The sequence below is a fragment of the Pseudopipra pipra genome, chromosome 29, assembly GCF_036250125.1.
Source record: "Pseudopipra pipra isolate bDixPip1 chromosome 29, bDixPip1.hap1, whole genome shotgun sequence".
In the NCBI taxonomy this organism is placed as follows: Eukaryota; Metazoa; Chordata; class Aves; order Passeriformes; family Pipridae; genus Pseudopipra; species Pseudopipra pipra.
Genome location: NC_087577.1, coordinates 2,210,738 through 2,223,521, shown reverse-complemented (window position 1 = coordinate 2,223,521; position 12,784 = coordinate 2,210,738). Strand labels below are relative to the sequence as shown.

Here is a 12,784-nt window from a genome sequence, read left to right as displayed (position 1 = left end):
GGTTTGTGCCAGTGAAACTTACCCCATGCCTTGGGCAGAAAATCTTCCCCCTCGCCGTCCAGAGCCACCTGTAAATACACAGACATAGGCACTTCTGAGCATCTCTTGGCTCTATGTCACTGGAAAAAGAAACACTCAAACAACATATAGAGTTCTGATGCCCAGAATATGGAAGTGGAGAGGACCTTCCTGAGTTGATGGGATTTCCAGCAACGTCTTTAGACAGATGGGAATGACCTCAGCTGGCTGGCAGCATGATTAGCAATGCATGATTCCAGGCTCAGATAAGGTTTCCAGCTGGCACAAACCATAAGTACTGAATCCCAGGTTCTGATTTTTGCAGGGTGTGACCTCAGCAACAATTTCTGAGCAGTAGATTTTGTGGAAAAATTAATTTCTGCACCAAGTATTTAAAGCTCAAGCCAGTGATGGTGCTCAGACACACATGTAAGAACAAGGATGCAGGTTCTGTTGCTAACAAGCCATTGACCCACCTGCCAAATAGTCATCTTGGGTTTTTTAACTTCCCACCTCTGTAACAAAGCTCAATTTTTGTTCTAACTCCACAGATGGGATGCAAGAACTAGGTGATGCTTCTAGCATGCTTAGGATGGGGAAGCAACATGTAAACACTACCGATAAGCAGAAGGACAGGAAAATTAAAGCGTGTATTTTCAGTTTGGCAATTCCTCCCATAAAAGAGGTTTTGGAACCTCATGGGAGATAGATACACTGCTGCCATTCTTCTCCTCCCACCCCCTCGGACCCCAAACCCCATGTGTACCTCGGCCTCGGCCACGTCCCCGCCTCCCTCTTTCTGTGCCTCTTCCAGAAGATCCTCCACTCTTCCCACCGTCTAGTCCATTCTCCTGGCCCCGAACTGAAAGACAAAACAATGCAAAGACAATTTCAAGACTCATTCTCCTTTAGTGGGGGTACAAGACCAGACCTCAAACCCCAAAGTGCAGTGGCTGTACAGGGGACCACGTCACCACAGGCTCCCAGAACTTTTGATTTAATCTGATGGTAGTGAGAACGCATCAGATCCACACACACACATACGAATGGTTTTCCTCACAGATGTGCCTGCTTGAGAAGCTTTACAGACAGCTGTTACACAGCACTAAGTGCTTCAGTGGGAGAGTTTTGGGGGCTATGAAAGGGCAGGTCCATACACTCTCTTCCACGGCTGGCACCTCGCCCCCGCCTCGGTGGCCCGCCACGTCGTCTGCTGAAATCCCGCTCCCGCTCCCGGTTTTCTTTGCTTTCTTCACTGGGCTCTGTCTGTCCACTCTCCTTCTGTCCTGAGACACCCTTCTTCTTCCCGACCATTTCCCAGGAATGCTGAAGGTTTGCAGAGGGGAAAGAAATTAATCATAGCTTTATCAATGCAAGATGCAAATACACAGAGATTTAAACATGCTACAGAGTATATAACAAGAGTCTCTGAAGAAATGGTTTCCAGACCAATTTTTTATTTGAGGAGTCTACACACAGCATAGCTTCTTCCTTCAAGGAAAAGTTTTCTCACAGCTGACTGGCATGCAGTTTGAAGTAACAGGAGACGACTTTTTCTATTTCTGCACTAAAATTCTTCAGTAGAGAGGGCATGATATTTCCAGAGTTGAAAGCATGGATAAATTTACCTTGTTTAGGGGAAAAAACCCTGCCATTTCACACAGATGACCAAGAGCTCTCAGAATAACCCAGGTAAATGTTCCACAGTGCTCTGCAGTCAACATTTTGGAGTAAGTTCTTCTCTCACATGCAGAGTGATTAACAAAACCCCTCCCGAAACAGCAGCTCAGATGGGAGAGAAGCATCACAGAATTCAACTTATCTCAAGTTCAACTGTAAAAAGTTAAGCGTGCCTCCAGCTCACTACCATGGGCCTGCACTCATTTATTTTATGACAGTCTGCAGCAGTTTCATATTCTTAAACCGATGCTGCATGCTGGTGAAACAATTAAAAATAGTCACAAGTCATTGACAATCACCTGAAAACACAACTGGCAGGCAAGTCAACAGCTGGTTTTGGATGGCAGCATGCAGGGACAACGACAAAACACCCAACAACATAGTGGCACAAACTGCCATCCAACCCAAGGCTCCTAAAGTCTCTCTCCATAGGTATCTTGCTCTAAAGAAAACTTACAAAAATGTTTACTTGGGAAATGTTTACTTGGCATACTGTAATTTAAACCGAACCTAATCCAATTCTAAGGTAACACCTGCTCCTTTACTGTTTCAAATACATTACCAGTAACTAGCTCAGCAGGCAAGCTGTCCTCATCAGCACCAGTGCACTCAAGCAATTAGCAGGGCTGTTTTCTCTCCAAAAATTCCCTTTCCAGGATTGCTGCACAAGCTGAATTCAGGCCAGAAGCAGCTCCAAGACACTTGACCAATGGCAGTGCAGGGGCTGCCTGTGCTCAGCGATGTGGCAGCTGCAGGGCCACAGGGCTGGACCAGTGGCAGCCTAGGGCTTTCTCCACCTGCTCCCTGCCTGCCTCTCCACACCCTGCCCTGCACACCTTGTGCTGCTGGGCCTCTCAGCTGCTCCCATAAAGGAAGTGCTGCTCCACAGCACCGGGTGCTGAACCCTGTCCTGGATGCCGCTATCCTGAGCAATGCGTTTCTCTAGGAAATTAAATCGCTGTGATGGCAGAGGTTTGCTCTCTGACTAGAAGTCACGGGTTACAAGAGATCTGGAGAAAAATACAATCATGGCAGAACTATGCCTCAGCAATGCACATCCATATTATTTCCCTCTCTAAAAAGCTTTTCTAATAGATCTTTTGATCAGTTGTCAATGGCAAGGGCTCTCTAAAGACAAGGAGGAACGGGTACGTGCACTGTATGGAACTTGGCTGGTGCCAAAGCAGAGTACCTGACACTGGGGAGCAGCTGTGATACACATAACATAGTCTGGGGCATCCAGCTCACTCACCTGTCCCCAAGGGTTCATCACAGGGGAAAAAAATGAGCTAATAGATACTATTGAGAAGTGATATTCAGAGCCTCAACTCTACAAGGAGTTGAGTCAGCTCCAGCCAAACCAGGGTGCCAGGAGGATACCTGTGATCAGTGGCAGTTTGGGAGGATCTGATACTCATAGGCTTTTTTCTGGGCTGTAAGAGAACTTGCAAATCTGCCATCTATACCACAAAAGAAATGACGTCCCACACACAGGCAGAAGGTTCCTCTTAAACAAGCGCTCACTTGTTCTCGGAGCTGACCTCGGCTTGCTTGAGAGAGGCACCTGTGTGAAGGACAGCAGCCAAGCCCGATTCCACAGAAAACAAACCATGAAAAGACCCTCAAAACCATGGCATGGGCAGCAGCACACAAACCAGTCAGGACATTGCTGAGAAGTGTTTGGGGGCAGAGACAAAAAAACTATGTTACTCTGACAGAAAGGACCTGACACATACCTGCCTTTCCACACAGGTCACACAGCCCTGAGAGGGAAAAGGTACGTTCCTTCACACTCAGTGGTGTGAAAGCACATACAGATGCCACTGCACTGTTGTCAAACTGCTCGGATTCAAAATGAATAGGAAGGAAATGACTTATTGCATTTCCCCCTCTATTCCTTCGAGCCTAGGGCCAAGCTCACAGTCTGTGCAAGGCCACGGAGAGCAGCGTTCAGCAGTCAGGTCACAGTCACGCCTTGCATGCTCCCGTGGAACTAGTCAGTCGTGGTTCTCCTTATCTTGACATTACAGGATGCCTCACCTGCAAATGTGCAGTGACACTGAGCTAGGCCTCACCAGATTTACAGGCCCCAATCCTACCGTGTCCGGATTGCCCTCCAGCAGCACGTTGATGGCTCTGTTGACATCCCCATTGCAGTCATGCAGAGCAATCACACACTCGTCCTGGTTCTTGCCTGTGATGTCAATCAGCTGTAAAGAAGACAACACCACAGTCAACATGTTCCAAACTAAGATGGCACCAAAATGTCTATGGGTCTCTCAGGAGGCAAGTTGAATCCCAAACCAGAAATCCTTAAAAAAAAAAAAAATTCAGGGTTTGTAAGTCTCCCCAGCCTTCTCAGCTTAACTGTGTCCCTCAATGAGGAGTAACTGAGGTTGTGAAAGTTACCACTGTTTCAACATGACCCAACCTATAACCCCCTTTTCTCAGTACAACACTGTCACCTGTGGGAACAAATCGGAAATTCAGCAAGGCAAAAGGTGCTGCTCCTGCATCGGGGCAACCCCAAACACAAACACAAGCTGGGGAAGAATGGATGGAGAACAGCCCAGAGGAGGAGGAGGAGGAGATGTGGGTTAACATGACCTGGCAATGCGCACTGGGAGCCCAGAAAGCCAACACTTTCCCGGGCTCATCCCTACAGCGTGGGCAGCAGGTGAGGGGGGGGATTCTACCCCTCTGCTTTGCTCAGGTAAGACCCCACCTGCATGCTGCCTCCAGCTCTGGGGCCCCCAGCACAGGAAGGACGTGGAGCTGCTGGGGCAGGATCAGAGGAGGCCACAGAGGTGCTCCGAGGGCTGGAGCCCCTCTGCTCTGGACACAGGCTGGGAGAGCCATGGGTGTTCAGGTTGGAGAAGAGAAGGTTCCAGGGAAACCTTGGAGCCCCTTCCAGTGCTGAAAGGGGCTCCAAGAGAGTTAGAGACAGACTTTGGACAAGGGTTCGGAGTGACAGAACCAAGGGGAAATGGCTTCCCACTGCCAAAGGTAGATTGGATATTGGGAAGGAATTCTTCCCTGGGAGGGTGGTGAGGCCCTGGCACAGGTTGCCCAGAGAAGCTGTGGCTGCCCCATCCCGGGAAGTGTTCAAGGCCAGGTTGCAGAGGGCTTGGAACAATCTGGTCGAGTGGAAGGTGTCCCTATGGCACAAAGGTCCTTTCTGACCCAAATCATTCTGTGAGACAACTCTGTGAAACCAGTCCAAGGAAATTCAGGAAGCAGCCAGATGTGTCCCGCCCACCCCCTCAGCATTCACAGTCCTTCCAGTATTGATCTTGCCTCCCTGTCAGGGTTCATCTTCACTTTCCACACTCACTTGTTTCACCTTCTCCTCAAAGTCAGCATCGTTGTGGTCCGAAATCATCTGTGCCAGTCGAATCTGTTCCGCAGTGGCCTAAAGAAATCAGATGGATAGAGAGAGCATGGTCAGAGCAGCCCATTTCCAAACTGTCCTCCAAAGGCCATTCCACTTCCCTGAGATCTCTGGAAAGGAATCAGTATGGTAAAGAAAAGGTGCAAACAAGGGTCAGAAAAGGACAGGTCCAGGGGGAAAGTGAGATGAAAAAGGAACAAGGGGAGTCTGAAAGAAAGGGAAGTACTGCTGGTTGGCATTATGACACCAGGGGAGCAGCAGCCACCTGAACCGCTTCTGTTTTGGGGCAAACCTTACCATCACCAGAACACCAAGACCCACTGCAGGCAGCTTCTCAGCCACTTGCATTCACTAAAGTGAGGAGGGAACAGTCAGACGGAAACAAAACCAAATCTCAGCGTCGGGTCCCACTCGGAGACACTGACACAAACACCAGCGTCAGTGGCTGCCCAATTAACCTGGCTCTGGCAGTTCTTAGGCAAGCCACCCATTAGCACCAGGCCAAGCAGGAGAGCCAGGTCTCCACCTCTAAGCTACCTGGTTTCCATGGACACTGCCCTTACCTGCGGCCGCTGCTTGTGCTGCATCTGGCTCTGTGTCTGTGTCTGCTCCCAGTTCCCCCGGGTTCGGTTAGTGCCCACCGATGTCATCATTTACAGTATATACAAATAACAGTATTTACAAGGTAGAACTCTGTGGTGGGTCGGGGAGAAGAGAGAACAGACTGTTAGAAACCAAAACCAAAAGGCAGCACCAGGACTGAACAATCGTACGGGCAACACAGCCAGAACACCCGTCGCAGGCCCCCACCCTCCCCACCACTTCCCTAAAACCATGGCAGGCCAGGCTGCCATCACCATGTGCTCCCAGTACAAAACAGCCACTTGCACTTCTCGAGGTTTCTCTGCCAATTCCATGGCAGGTTGTTCCAAATGAAACATTTCCTGCATCCACATGGGAGCAAGAAGTAGACTCACAGAGTCAGAGTGGTTTGGGTTGAAAGGCACCTTAAAGCTCATCCAGTCCCACCTCCTGCCATGGGCAGGGACACCTTCCACCAGCCCAGATTGCTCCGAGCCCCGTCCAGCCTGGCCTTGGACACTTTCAGGGATGGGGCAGCCACAGCTTCTTTAGGCAACCTGTGCCAGGGTCTCACCACCCTCATTGTAAAAAAAGCTCTTCCTTCGCTAATCTAGATCAACCCTCCTTCAGTTTGAAGCCATTTCCCGGACTTGGGGCAAAGGGTTTAATGACTTGCTGTTGAAACACATGTGTGAGCGAGCACGGATTTGCCATGAGCTCATGGTGAGTCTGTGGCCATCAAATGGAGCAGGAATGCTTGAAGAAAGCACCAAAGAAACTTCACTTGGAGAACAGAGCATCTCAGAGCCTCAGACACTTCAACTACTTCCCCTTCTCCTTTCTTGCCTTCAAAGCAGAGCAGGGGAAGCAAAAACACTCCAGGAATAAGTGGTGCTACAGGCCTATGGAATTTTTTTTTTTAAAGAAAACCTGCCCTTGCAGAACTGCCTATTTTTGCATGCTTCAGTTATTCCCCCAAACTGGAAATACTAAGTTTTCTAGACTAAAAACATACCAAAAAGTGAACTAGATGTCAGCAAGGAACAGCCAGTAACATCATTAGATAACTGCTTGAGGCAAAAAATCCCAGAAAGAGTTCAGGCCAATGAGTGTCCAAAGCAAGTGGAGTTTTCTAACCTCACACTGGGCCTCAGGGCAGAGCCCAAGCTAGAGGTGAGGGGAGGTGGTTTAGAAGGGGATTGGCACTGAGTCGTTTTACCCTGCCTAGTGCCTTCCAGGCACAAGGAATGCCAGTGACATCCCATGGCACTTGGCAGGACTCACAACTTCCAAGCCCCCGAAATTTCAATAATCACAAAACTCACAGTTTTGTATTTCATTACCAAGAGCGTGAAGCCTTCCCCCAAAGCAGCAGGGCCTGCTCCAGGCGCCTGGGACAGGGGAAGGAGCCATGGATGGAGCATGAGAGCAGGGAGGAAAGCTGAGTGGGACAATCCAACCTGTGCACACGGGCAGGGCAGCACAGGGAGAGACCTGGTGTGCCAGGCAAGGAAGCTCAGCAGCAGCATTAGCAAACACCCCAGGAAACACTGGGGAATCTCCTGTGGAAGTCTGCAAGTACCCGACTGGGTGAGAAATGCTTCCTGAGAGCAGGGAGACCCCAATATTGCCCTGCACTGGATGCATACCCCCCGTGCCTGCTCCAACCTGTGCCCAGCATTTCTCCATAGGCAAGTTTTTGTGCCATTGCTCCCACAGTTCCCAACAAAACCCCTGAAATCCCCCCTTTGTAGTCACCCACACCTCATGGTAACTTAATACTACAGTTTTCCTACTATACAGTGCCAAGGTCTCTTATCAGGAAATGATCCAAGCCACCTGTGCGGCCATCAGGAGACCCCAAGCTGTGGGGGAAGAGCACCCCGAGGTGGAAGCAGACAGCCTCCAGCCCCCAGCCATCCCCTCCGTGCAGGCTTCTTCCCCACGTTATTTATTTTTGCTCACCATCGCTATGTCTCCTCCAGCTTCAAGCTCCATGCACAATTTGTCATATTAAACCAACCTGGCAGCAGAGGGAAGTGATCCTGCATGTCCACAGGAACCCAACCTGCAGCTCCCCTGGGCCACAGTTCCAGCAGGCTGAGTTCAAACCTTGTGCAGCACCCAGGCATTTTGTTCAGCAGCTGCCACGCTCTGCTCTGCCCAGCTGCCATCACTGCCACAAGTAACACCAGTGTTTGGGTCCTCTAACGTGCAAAAAACATCTACAATAGAAATCTCAGCCAGGTCCTGACCCTGCCAAGGCTGTCAGGTGAGGGAGTGCCCCCATGCAGACTCCACAGCTGCCTTAAGGAAAGAGAAATTTGGCTAGTGATAACTTATTCCTCAGTGGGGGAACTTGAGCCTGGCTTAGGGGCCGCACTGAATCACGGAACATGGTTATTCTGATGCCTGCACAGAGTTTTCCAGTTTGGAGCTGTCCTCACCAAAAGCCAGTCCACACCACAGCACTGGCATTAAAGGGGGCAGCTACAGGTCAATGGGCCAGTGTTGCCCTCGGACAGGGCTTAGGGAAAACAAAACTACAGGCTACAACACCCTCTGCTCAAAGACACTGCATCAAACGTGACGTGCTTGGCTGTTACCCCTTTTCCTTCTCAGACCACACCACTGCCCGCCTGCCAGGCCTAGGGAGGAGAGCCTCAGCTACACAGGTGAAGTGTGGAGTCTCCAGAAGAAGAGGGGATACAAAAATGTAACAAACTTCATTTTATTAGAAACATCAGGTAAGTTACAGATTCAGAACCAGGATCTGCGGGTCCCATGGCTGTGCCAGATCTGCTGGCTGCCACTGGGCGAGTCCTGGCACATCCCAGCCTCAGTTTCCCTTATCTGTTAAATACAGAAAAATTGGTATTTCCAGCCCATTCCAACAATGCTTAATTAACAACTGCAGAAGGCTCCGAAGCCCCAGAGAAAAGGACCAGAGAGGGCAAAGAGCATTTGGAAAGATTTTCCCACACTGTGAGGCAGAACAAGCACCCAAAAGAGGGTTATCGGTGTGAGAGTTTTTTCCCCGGAGCAAAAACATGGCAGCTGCAGACCGAGTCACCCCCCACACGTGCAGTGCACGAACTTTTGGGGAGATACCCCCGGATATGCCACCAGAGACCCCGTGGTGGTACCGATGGGCAGCGCTTTACCGGGGAGACTCTCCAGTCGGAGGGCGCAGGCAGAGCCCCCCGACCGGAATGGAGGGACCCGGAGGGCGGGCCGCGCTCGCGGGCCGGGGCTCCTCTAGGACCCCCGGACCGGCGTCGCCCGCGGATTTCCCGTGGGCCGCGGGGCCCACCCCGGCCACGGCCCCCGGGGCGCCACCGAGGAGCGGTGCCGGCAGCGGGCCCGGCGGCCCGTGAGGAGCCCGGCGGGGCGGGAGCTCGGCTCCCATTGTTACCGTCGGCACCGGCGGGGCCGGGCGGGCCGCAGGAGCGCGGCAGGGCCCGGAGCCGCCCGACCCCGCGGCACACAATGGGGACCGAACGGCCGGAGCGAACCGGAGGGCGCCGGCAGGGCCGGGGCGGGAGCCCCCGCGGCGGCGCCAGGCCGGGCCCGCACCAGGGAGGCGGGCGAGTTCGGGCCGCTTCCGCCCTCATGGCCGCGGCCGCCATTTCACCCCCCCCTGCCGCCCGCCTGCCCGCACCCGGCCCGCCTGCACCCGGCCCGCCCGCCCGCCTCACCTGCGGCGGCCGCGCGCGCTACGCCAGCCCCCGGCCGCGGCCCGGCCCACTAGGCCGCGCGGGGCCCAGCGGCGGCGCCGGGGCGCGGAGCCGCCTCCGGAGCGCGGCGGGGCCGGGCGGGCCGTGGGGCGACGGTGGCGGCGGAAGGGCCGGGCGGGCCGTAGGGCAGCGGCGGGGGGTGCCCGGCGGGGAGGGGGCGGGTTCGGGGGCCGCGCGGTACCGGAGCCGCCGCCGCCGCAACTTTACCTGGGTCCGCCCGCACTGACAACTCCCCCGGCCCCGCCCCCGGCACGTGACCGCGCGGGGAGGGGCCGCGCGCGCTGCGCTGGCGCCGCGCGGGGACACGTGACCGCGGCTCCCCCCTCTCCTCCTCCTCGGTCACGTGCCGCGGGCCGCAGGGCGGGTTCGCGGCCGCCATGTTGTGCGGCCCCGGGCCAGGCCGGGCATGGCGGGGGCCGGCAGCAACTGGCTCTCGGGGGTCAACGTGGTGCTGGTCATGGCCTACGGCAGCCTGGTGAGGGCCGGCGGGGTGGGCTGGGGCCGACGCGGGGCTGGCGTGCCCGTGCGGGGCGTTCCGGGCGTGTCCGCGGAGCCGGGCCGCTCATGTCCGTGCGGCCCCGGTGAGGCCGCTCCCGGCGTGTCCACGAGACTCCCGTGGAGTCCGTAACGCGCCCGTCAGGCAGGTCTCGGGCTGTTTGTGGGGAACCCCTCGGAGCCTGGCTCGGGGCTCTCAGGGGCCTGGGCTGGACCGCCCGTAAGCTCCTGGCGTCAGTAGGGCGGGGGGAGGACGTGGAGGCTGGGGGTCTGTGGGGCCGGGCCGGGTGTCCGCGAGGCTCCCGGGGGACTGAAGCGAGACCCTTGTGCCCGCTGGGGTTGGAGGGCTGAGAAGGGGGAGTCGGTGGGCTGGGTTATCTGTGACACCCCCCGGCTCATGCTTGACCCCCCGCCCCGCTGTGGCTCCTTAGGTGTTCGTGCTGCTGTTCATCTTCGTGAAGCGCCAGATCATGCGCTTCGCCATGAAATCCCGCCGCGGCCCCCACGTGCCTGTGGGACAGCATGCGCCCAAGGTGGGTGCACTCCATCCCCTGTGCTCTGAGGGACGGGCAGGGGCTGCTCCAGCAGCAGAGCTGCCACCGTGGAGTAGCAGTGGGGCAGCGGGGAGGGAGCGGTTTGTGTAAGGCCTGTTCTTATCCTTGTGATCCCACAATCTAAGTGAACGTGTCGGGTTTTTTCCTGCTGTGCAGGATTTAAAGGAGGAGATTGACATTCGACTATCAAGGGTGCAGGACATCAAGTACGAACCACGGCTGCTGGCTGAGGACGATGGCCGGCTCCTGCAGTTGGAGACACCAGGTACTGTCCCACAGTTGTTGTTCCCCTGGGGCCAAGTTGCATCTTTGGCTGCTCACATTGGTGTCCTGTCACACGAGATGGTGTCTCTGCTCCTGTTTTCCCTTTCTCCGCCTCCCTCCAAGGTTTGCAGAGCTCTCAGTTTGTTCTTTCCCGTTTCCCAGGCTGCTATAACTACCTGTACAGGATGAAGGCACTGGATGCAATCAGGACATCAGGTAAGGGAGCTCGGAGCAGGAGGGTGCAGAGAGACCCTGAGTGAGGGAGATGAGGGTGTCAACAGCCCTGTGGGGAGGCTCCAGGTCCTCGCTGGAGAGCAGCAGTCATTTCTCCCGCCCAGGGCTGGTGGCCTGAGGGTCAGCCTGCCCCGTGCTCTGGGGTCATCTGGCAAACAGGGGCAGCAGGTGTGGAGGGAAGTTTATCCAGCCAGCAGCTCCTGACTGTGGGGGTGAGCACAAGCATTTCCACCTGTGCTTCAGCCAGTTGTGTTGTGCCTTTTTACAGAAATCCCATTTCAAGCAGAGGGCCGGTACCCAAAGTCTTTAATAGGGAAGAACTTCTGTGCCTACCTGCTGGAACTACGGAATTCCAGTGCCTCCTTCAAAGGCATCCGCAAAGCCTTGATCGACACCTTGCTGGATGGGTACGAGAGTGCCCGCTATGGCACTGGGGTGAGTGCTGGTGTGGCATTGCCGGCCCTGTGAGGTGTTCCTGTGCTCCGCCCTGGCTGCATCCCTTTGTTCCTGTGGCCTGGCTTCATCCTTCTCTTCCTGTGCTCCAGCCTGGCTGCATCCCCACAGCAGTGTGGGGCTGTTCCTGTGCTCCAGCCTGGCTGCCGGGGCTGAGGTCACACTGTAACCTCAGCTGGGTTTTCCGTGATCTTCTCTGTTTGTATCCAGGTCTTTGGGAAAGCAGAATATCTGAAGTACCAGGAAGCTCTGAACGAGCTGGCGAACATGTAAGTGCTGCTGCCTGGGCACGGTGGTGGGTTCCTGGTCCATAGCAGCCCACAGGGGAGGTGTGAACAGAGACAGGTTTTGGGGCACATCCAGCGTCCGAGACTGGGGCTGTTTGTGCCCGTCCATGCCTCTGAGTTCACTCCCTCCTTGCAACCTGCCTGTTAATGGAGTTTTGGGTTTGTTCCATGGTCACAGTCCACATTCCTGCTTGTCCCTGGCACTTTGAGCCAGGGCTTTGTGCATGACCACTGGCCTTAGATTTCAAGACCTCAGTGAGCGCCGTCACCCTGAGGGCAGAGTTGCCTCATGTTGGACAGACGGACGCGCAGCTGAGTGGCTCCTCTGGGTGATGGTGCCTCTTCTCTACCCACAGCACCAAGGCCCGGGGGGGCAGCAGCCAGCGGCAGCACCAGTCAGCAGCAAAGGACCTCACCCTGTCCCCTGAAGTCTCCAACCCCACCACCATCCAGGTCACCTACCTGCCTTCCAGCCAGAAGAGCAAACGTGCCAAACACTTTCTGGAGCTGAAGAGCTTCAAGGACAACTACAACACGCTGGAGAGCACCCTGTGAGCACGTGGGGCCTGGTGCAGTGCGTGTGCAGGCAGCACTGGGAGGAAGCAGCTGCGCTCTCAGATCTCCCCTTCACACCACATCTCCGTTCCGACTGATGGAACTCGGCCCTTGCCAGAAGCCCATTCCAGAGCAGTGTACCTGCCTGCTGAGCCCAAGGGGATTGGCTCCACAGCCTCCTCTGCCACAGGCTTGTGACACTCCAGGCTTTGAGTCCTGCACCGTCTTGGACCCTGTGAATAAACTGATTAGCTTGATCTTATTTATAAAGACACGGATCCCAGCCAGCACCCCCCTCTGCCCGTCCTTCGCCACAGCAGCTGGCGGGAACTGATGTCTGTCCGTTCTGTCCGTGTGGGTCTTGGGCTCTGGAGCCATCGTCTGTCCTTTCTCAAGGGTGAACACTTTTCCCCGTGTCCCTGTTGTTCCTGCTGTCAGCCCTGTGTGCCCAGCCTGCCTGTGTGCCCAGCTGGGGTGTAAATAGTTTGGTGCCCGTTCTCAACACCGCAGCCAAGCTGCTGCTTCAGGCTGCAG

General features: G+C 55.1%; 2 protein-coding genes across 10 annotated transcripts in view; one reads left to right on the top strand and one right to left on the bottom strand.

Moving 5' to 3' along the window:
• The window catches only part of UBAP2L (ubiquitin associated protein 2 like), a 31,038-nt gene extending 21,348 nt beyond the window's left edge, over positions 1–9,690 (bottom strand). For 5 of the 7 annotated variants that reach the window (XM_064638493.1, XM_064638494.1, XM_064638492.1 and 2 more), the window contains exons 1-6: positions 5,653–5,757; positions 5,033–5,110; positions 3,798–3,908; positions 1,176–1,344; positions 785–880; positions 23–68 (exon numbers count right to left, since the gene is read on the bottom strand). In XM_064638493.1, the coding sequence (XP_064494563.1) occupies positions 23–68; positions 785–880; positions 1,176–1,344; positions 3,798–3,908; positions 5,033–5,110; positions 5,653–5,742 (590 nt within the window). In that variant the 5' untranslated portion in view covers positions 5,743–5,757. Of the gene's footprint in view, positions 1–22; positions 69–784; positions 881–1,175; positions 1,345–3,797; positions 3,909–5,032; positions 5,111–5,652; positions 5,783–9,615 lie in introns of those variants that run through there. The other 2 variants (XM_064638497.1, XM_064638498.1) reach the window with 2 other exon arrangements.
• Positions 9,691–9,692: 2 nt separating this feature from the next.
• Positions 9,693–12,512, top strand: C29H1orf43 (chromosome 29 C1orf43 homolog). Of its 3 annotated transcripts, none has more exons than XM_064638548.1 (7): positions 9,693–9,883; positions 10,335–10,436; positions 10,614–10,722; positions 10,884–10,937; positions 11,224–11,390; positions 11,619–11,677; positions 12,052–12,512. In XM_064638548.1, the coding sequence occupies exons 1-7, from the start codon at positions 9,815–9,817 to the stop codon at positions 12,248–12,250; spliced, it is 759 nt and encodes a 252-aa protein (XP_064494618.1). In that variant the 5' UTR covers positions 9,693–9,814; the 3' UTR covers positions 12,251–12,512. The 3 variants fall into 3 exon arrangements, with proteins under 3 accessions (XP_064494618.1, XP_064494620.1, XP_064494621.1); XM_064638551.1 differs by lacking the exon at positions 9,693–9,883 and adding an exon at positions 9,924–10,123; XM_064638550.1 differs by lacking the exon at positions 10,335–10,436 and having other exon boundaries at positions 9,740–9,883.
• The last annotated feature ends 272 nt before the right edge of the window (positions 12,513–12,784 follow it).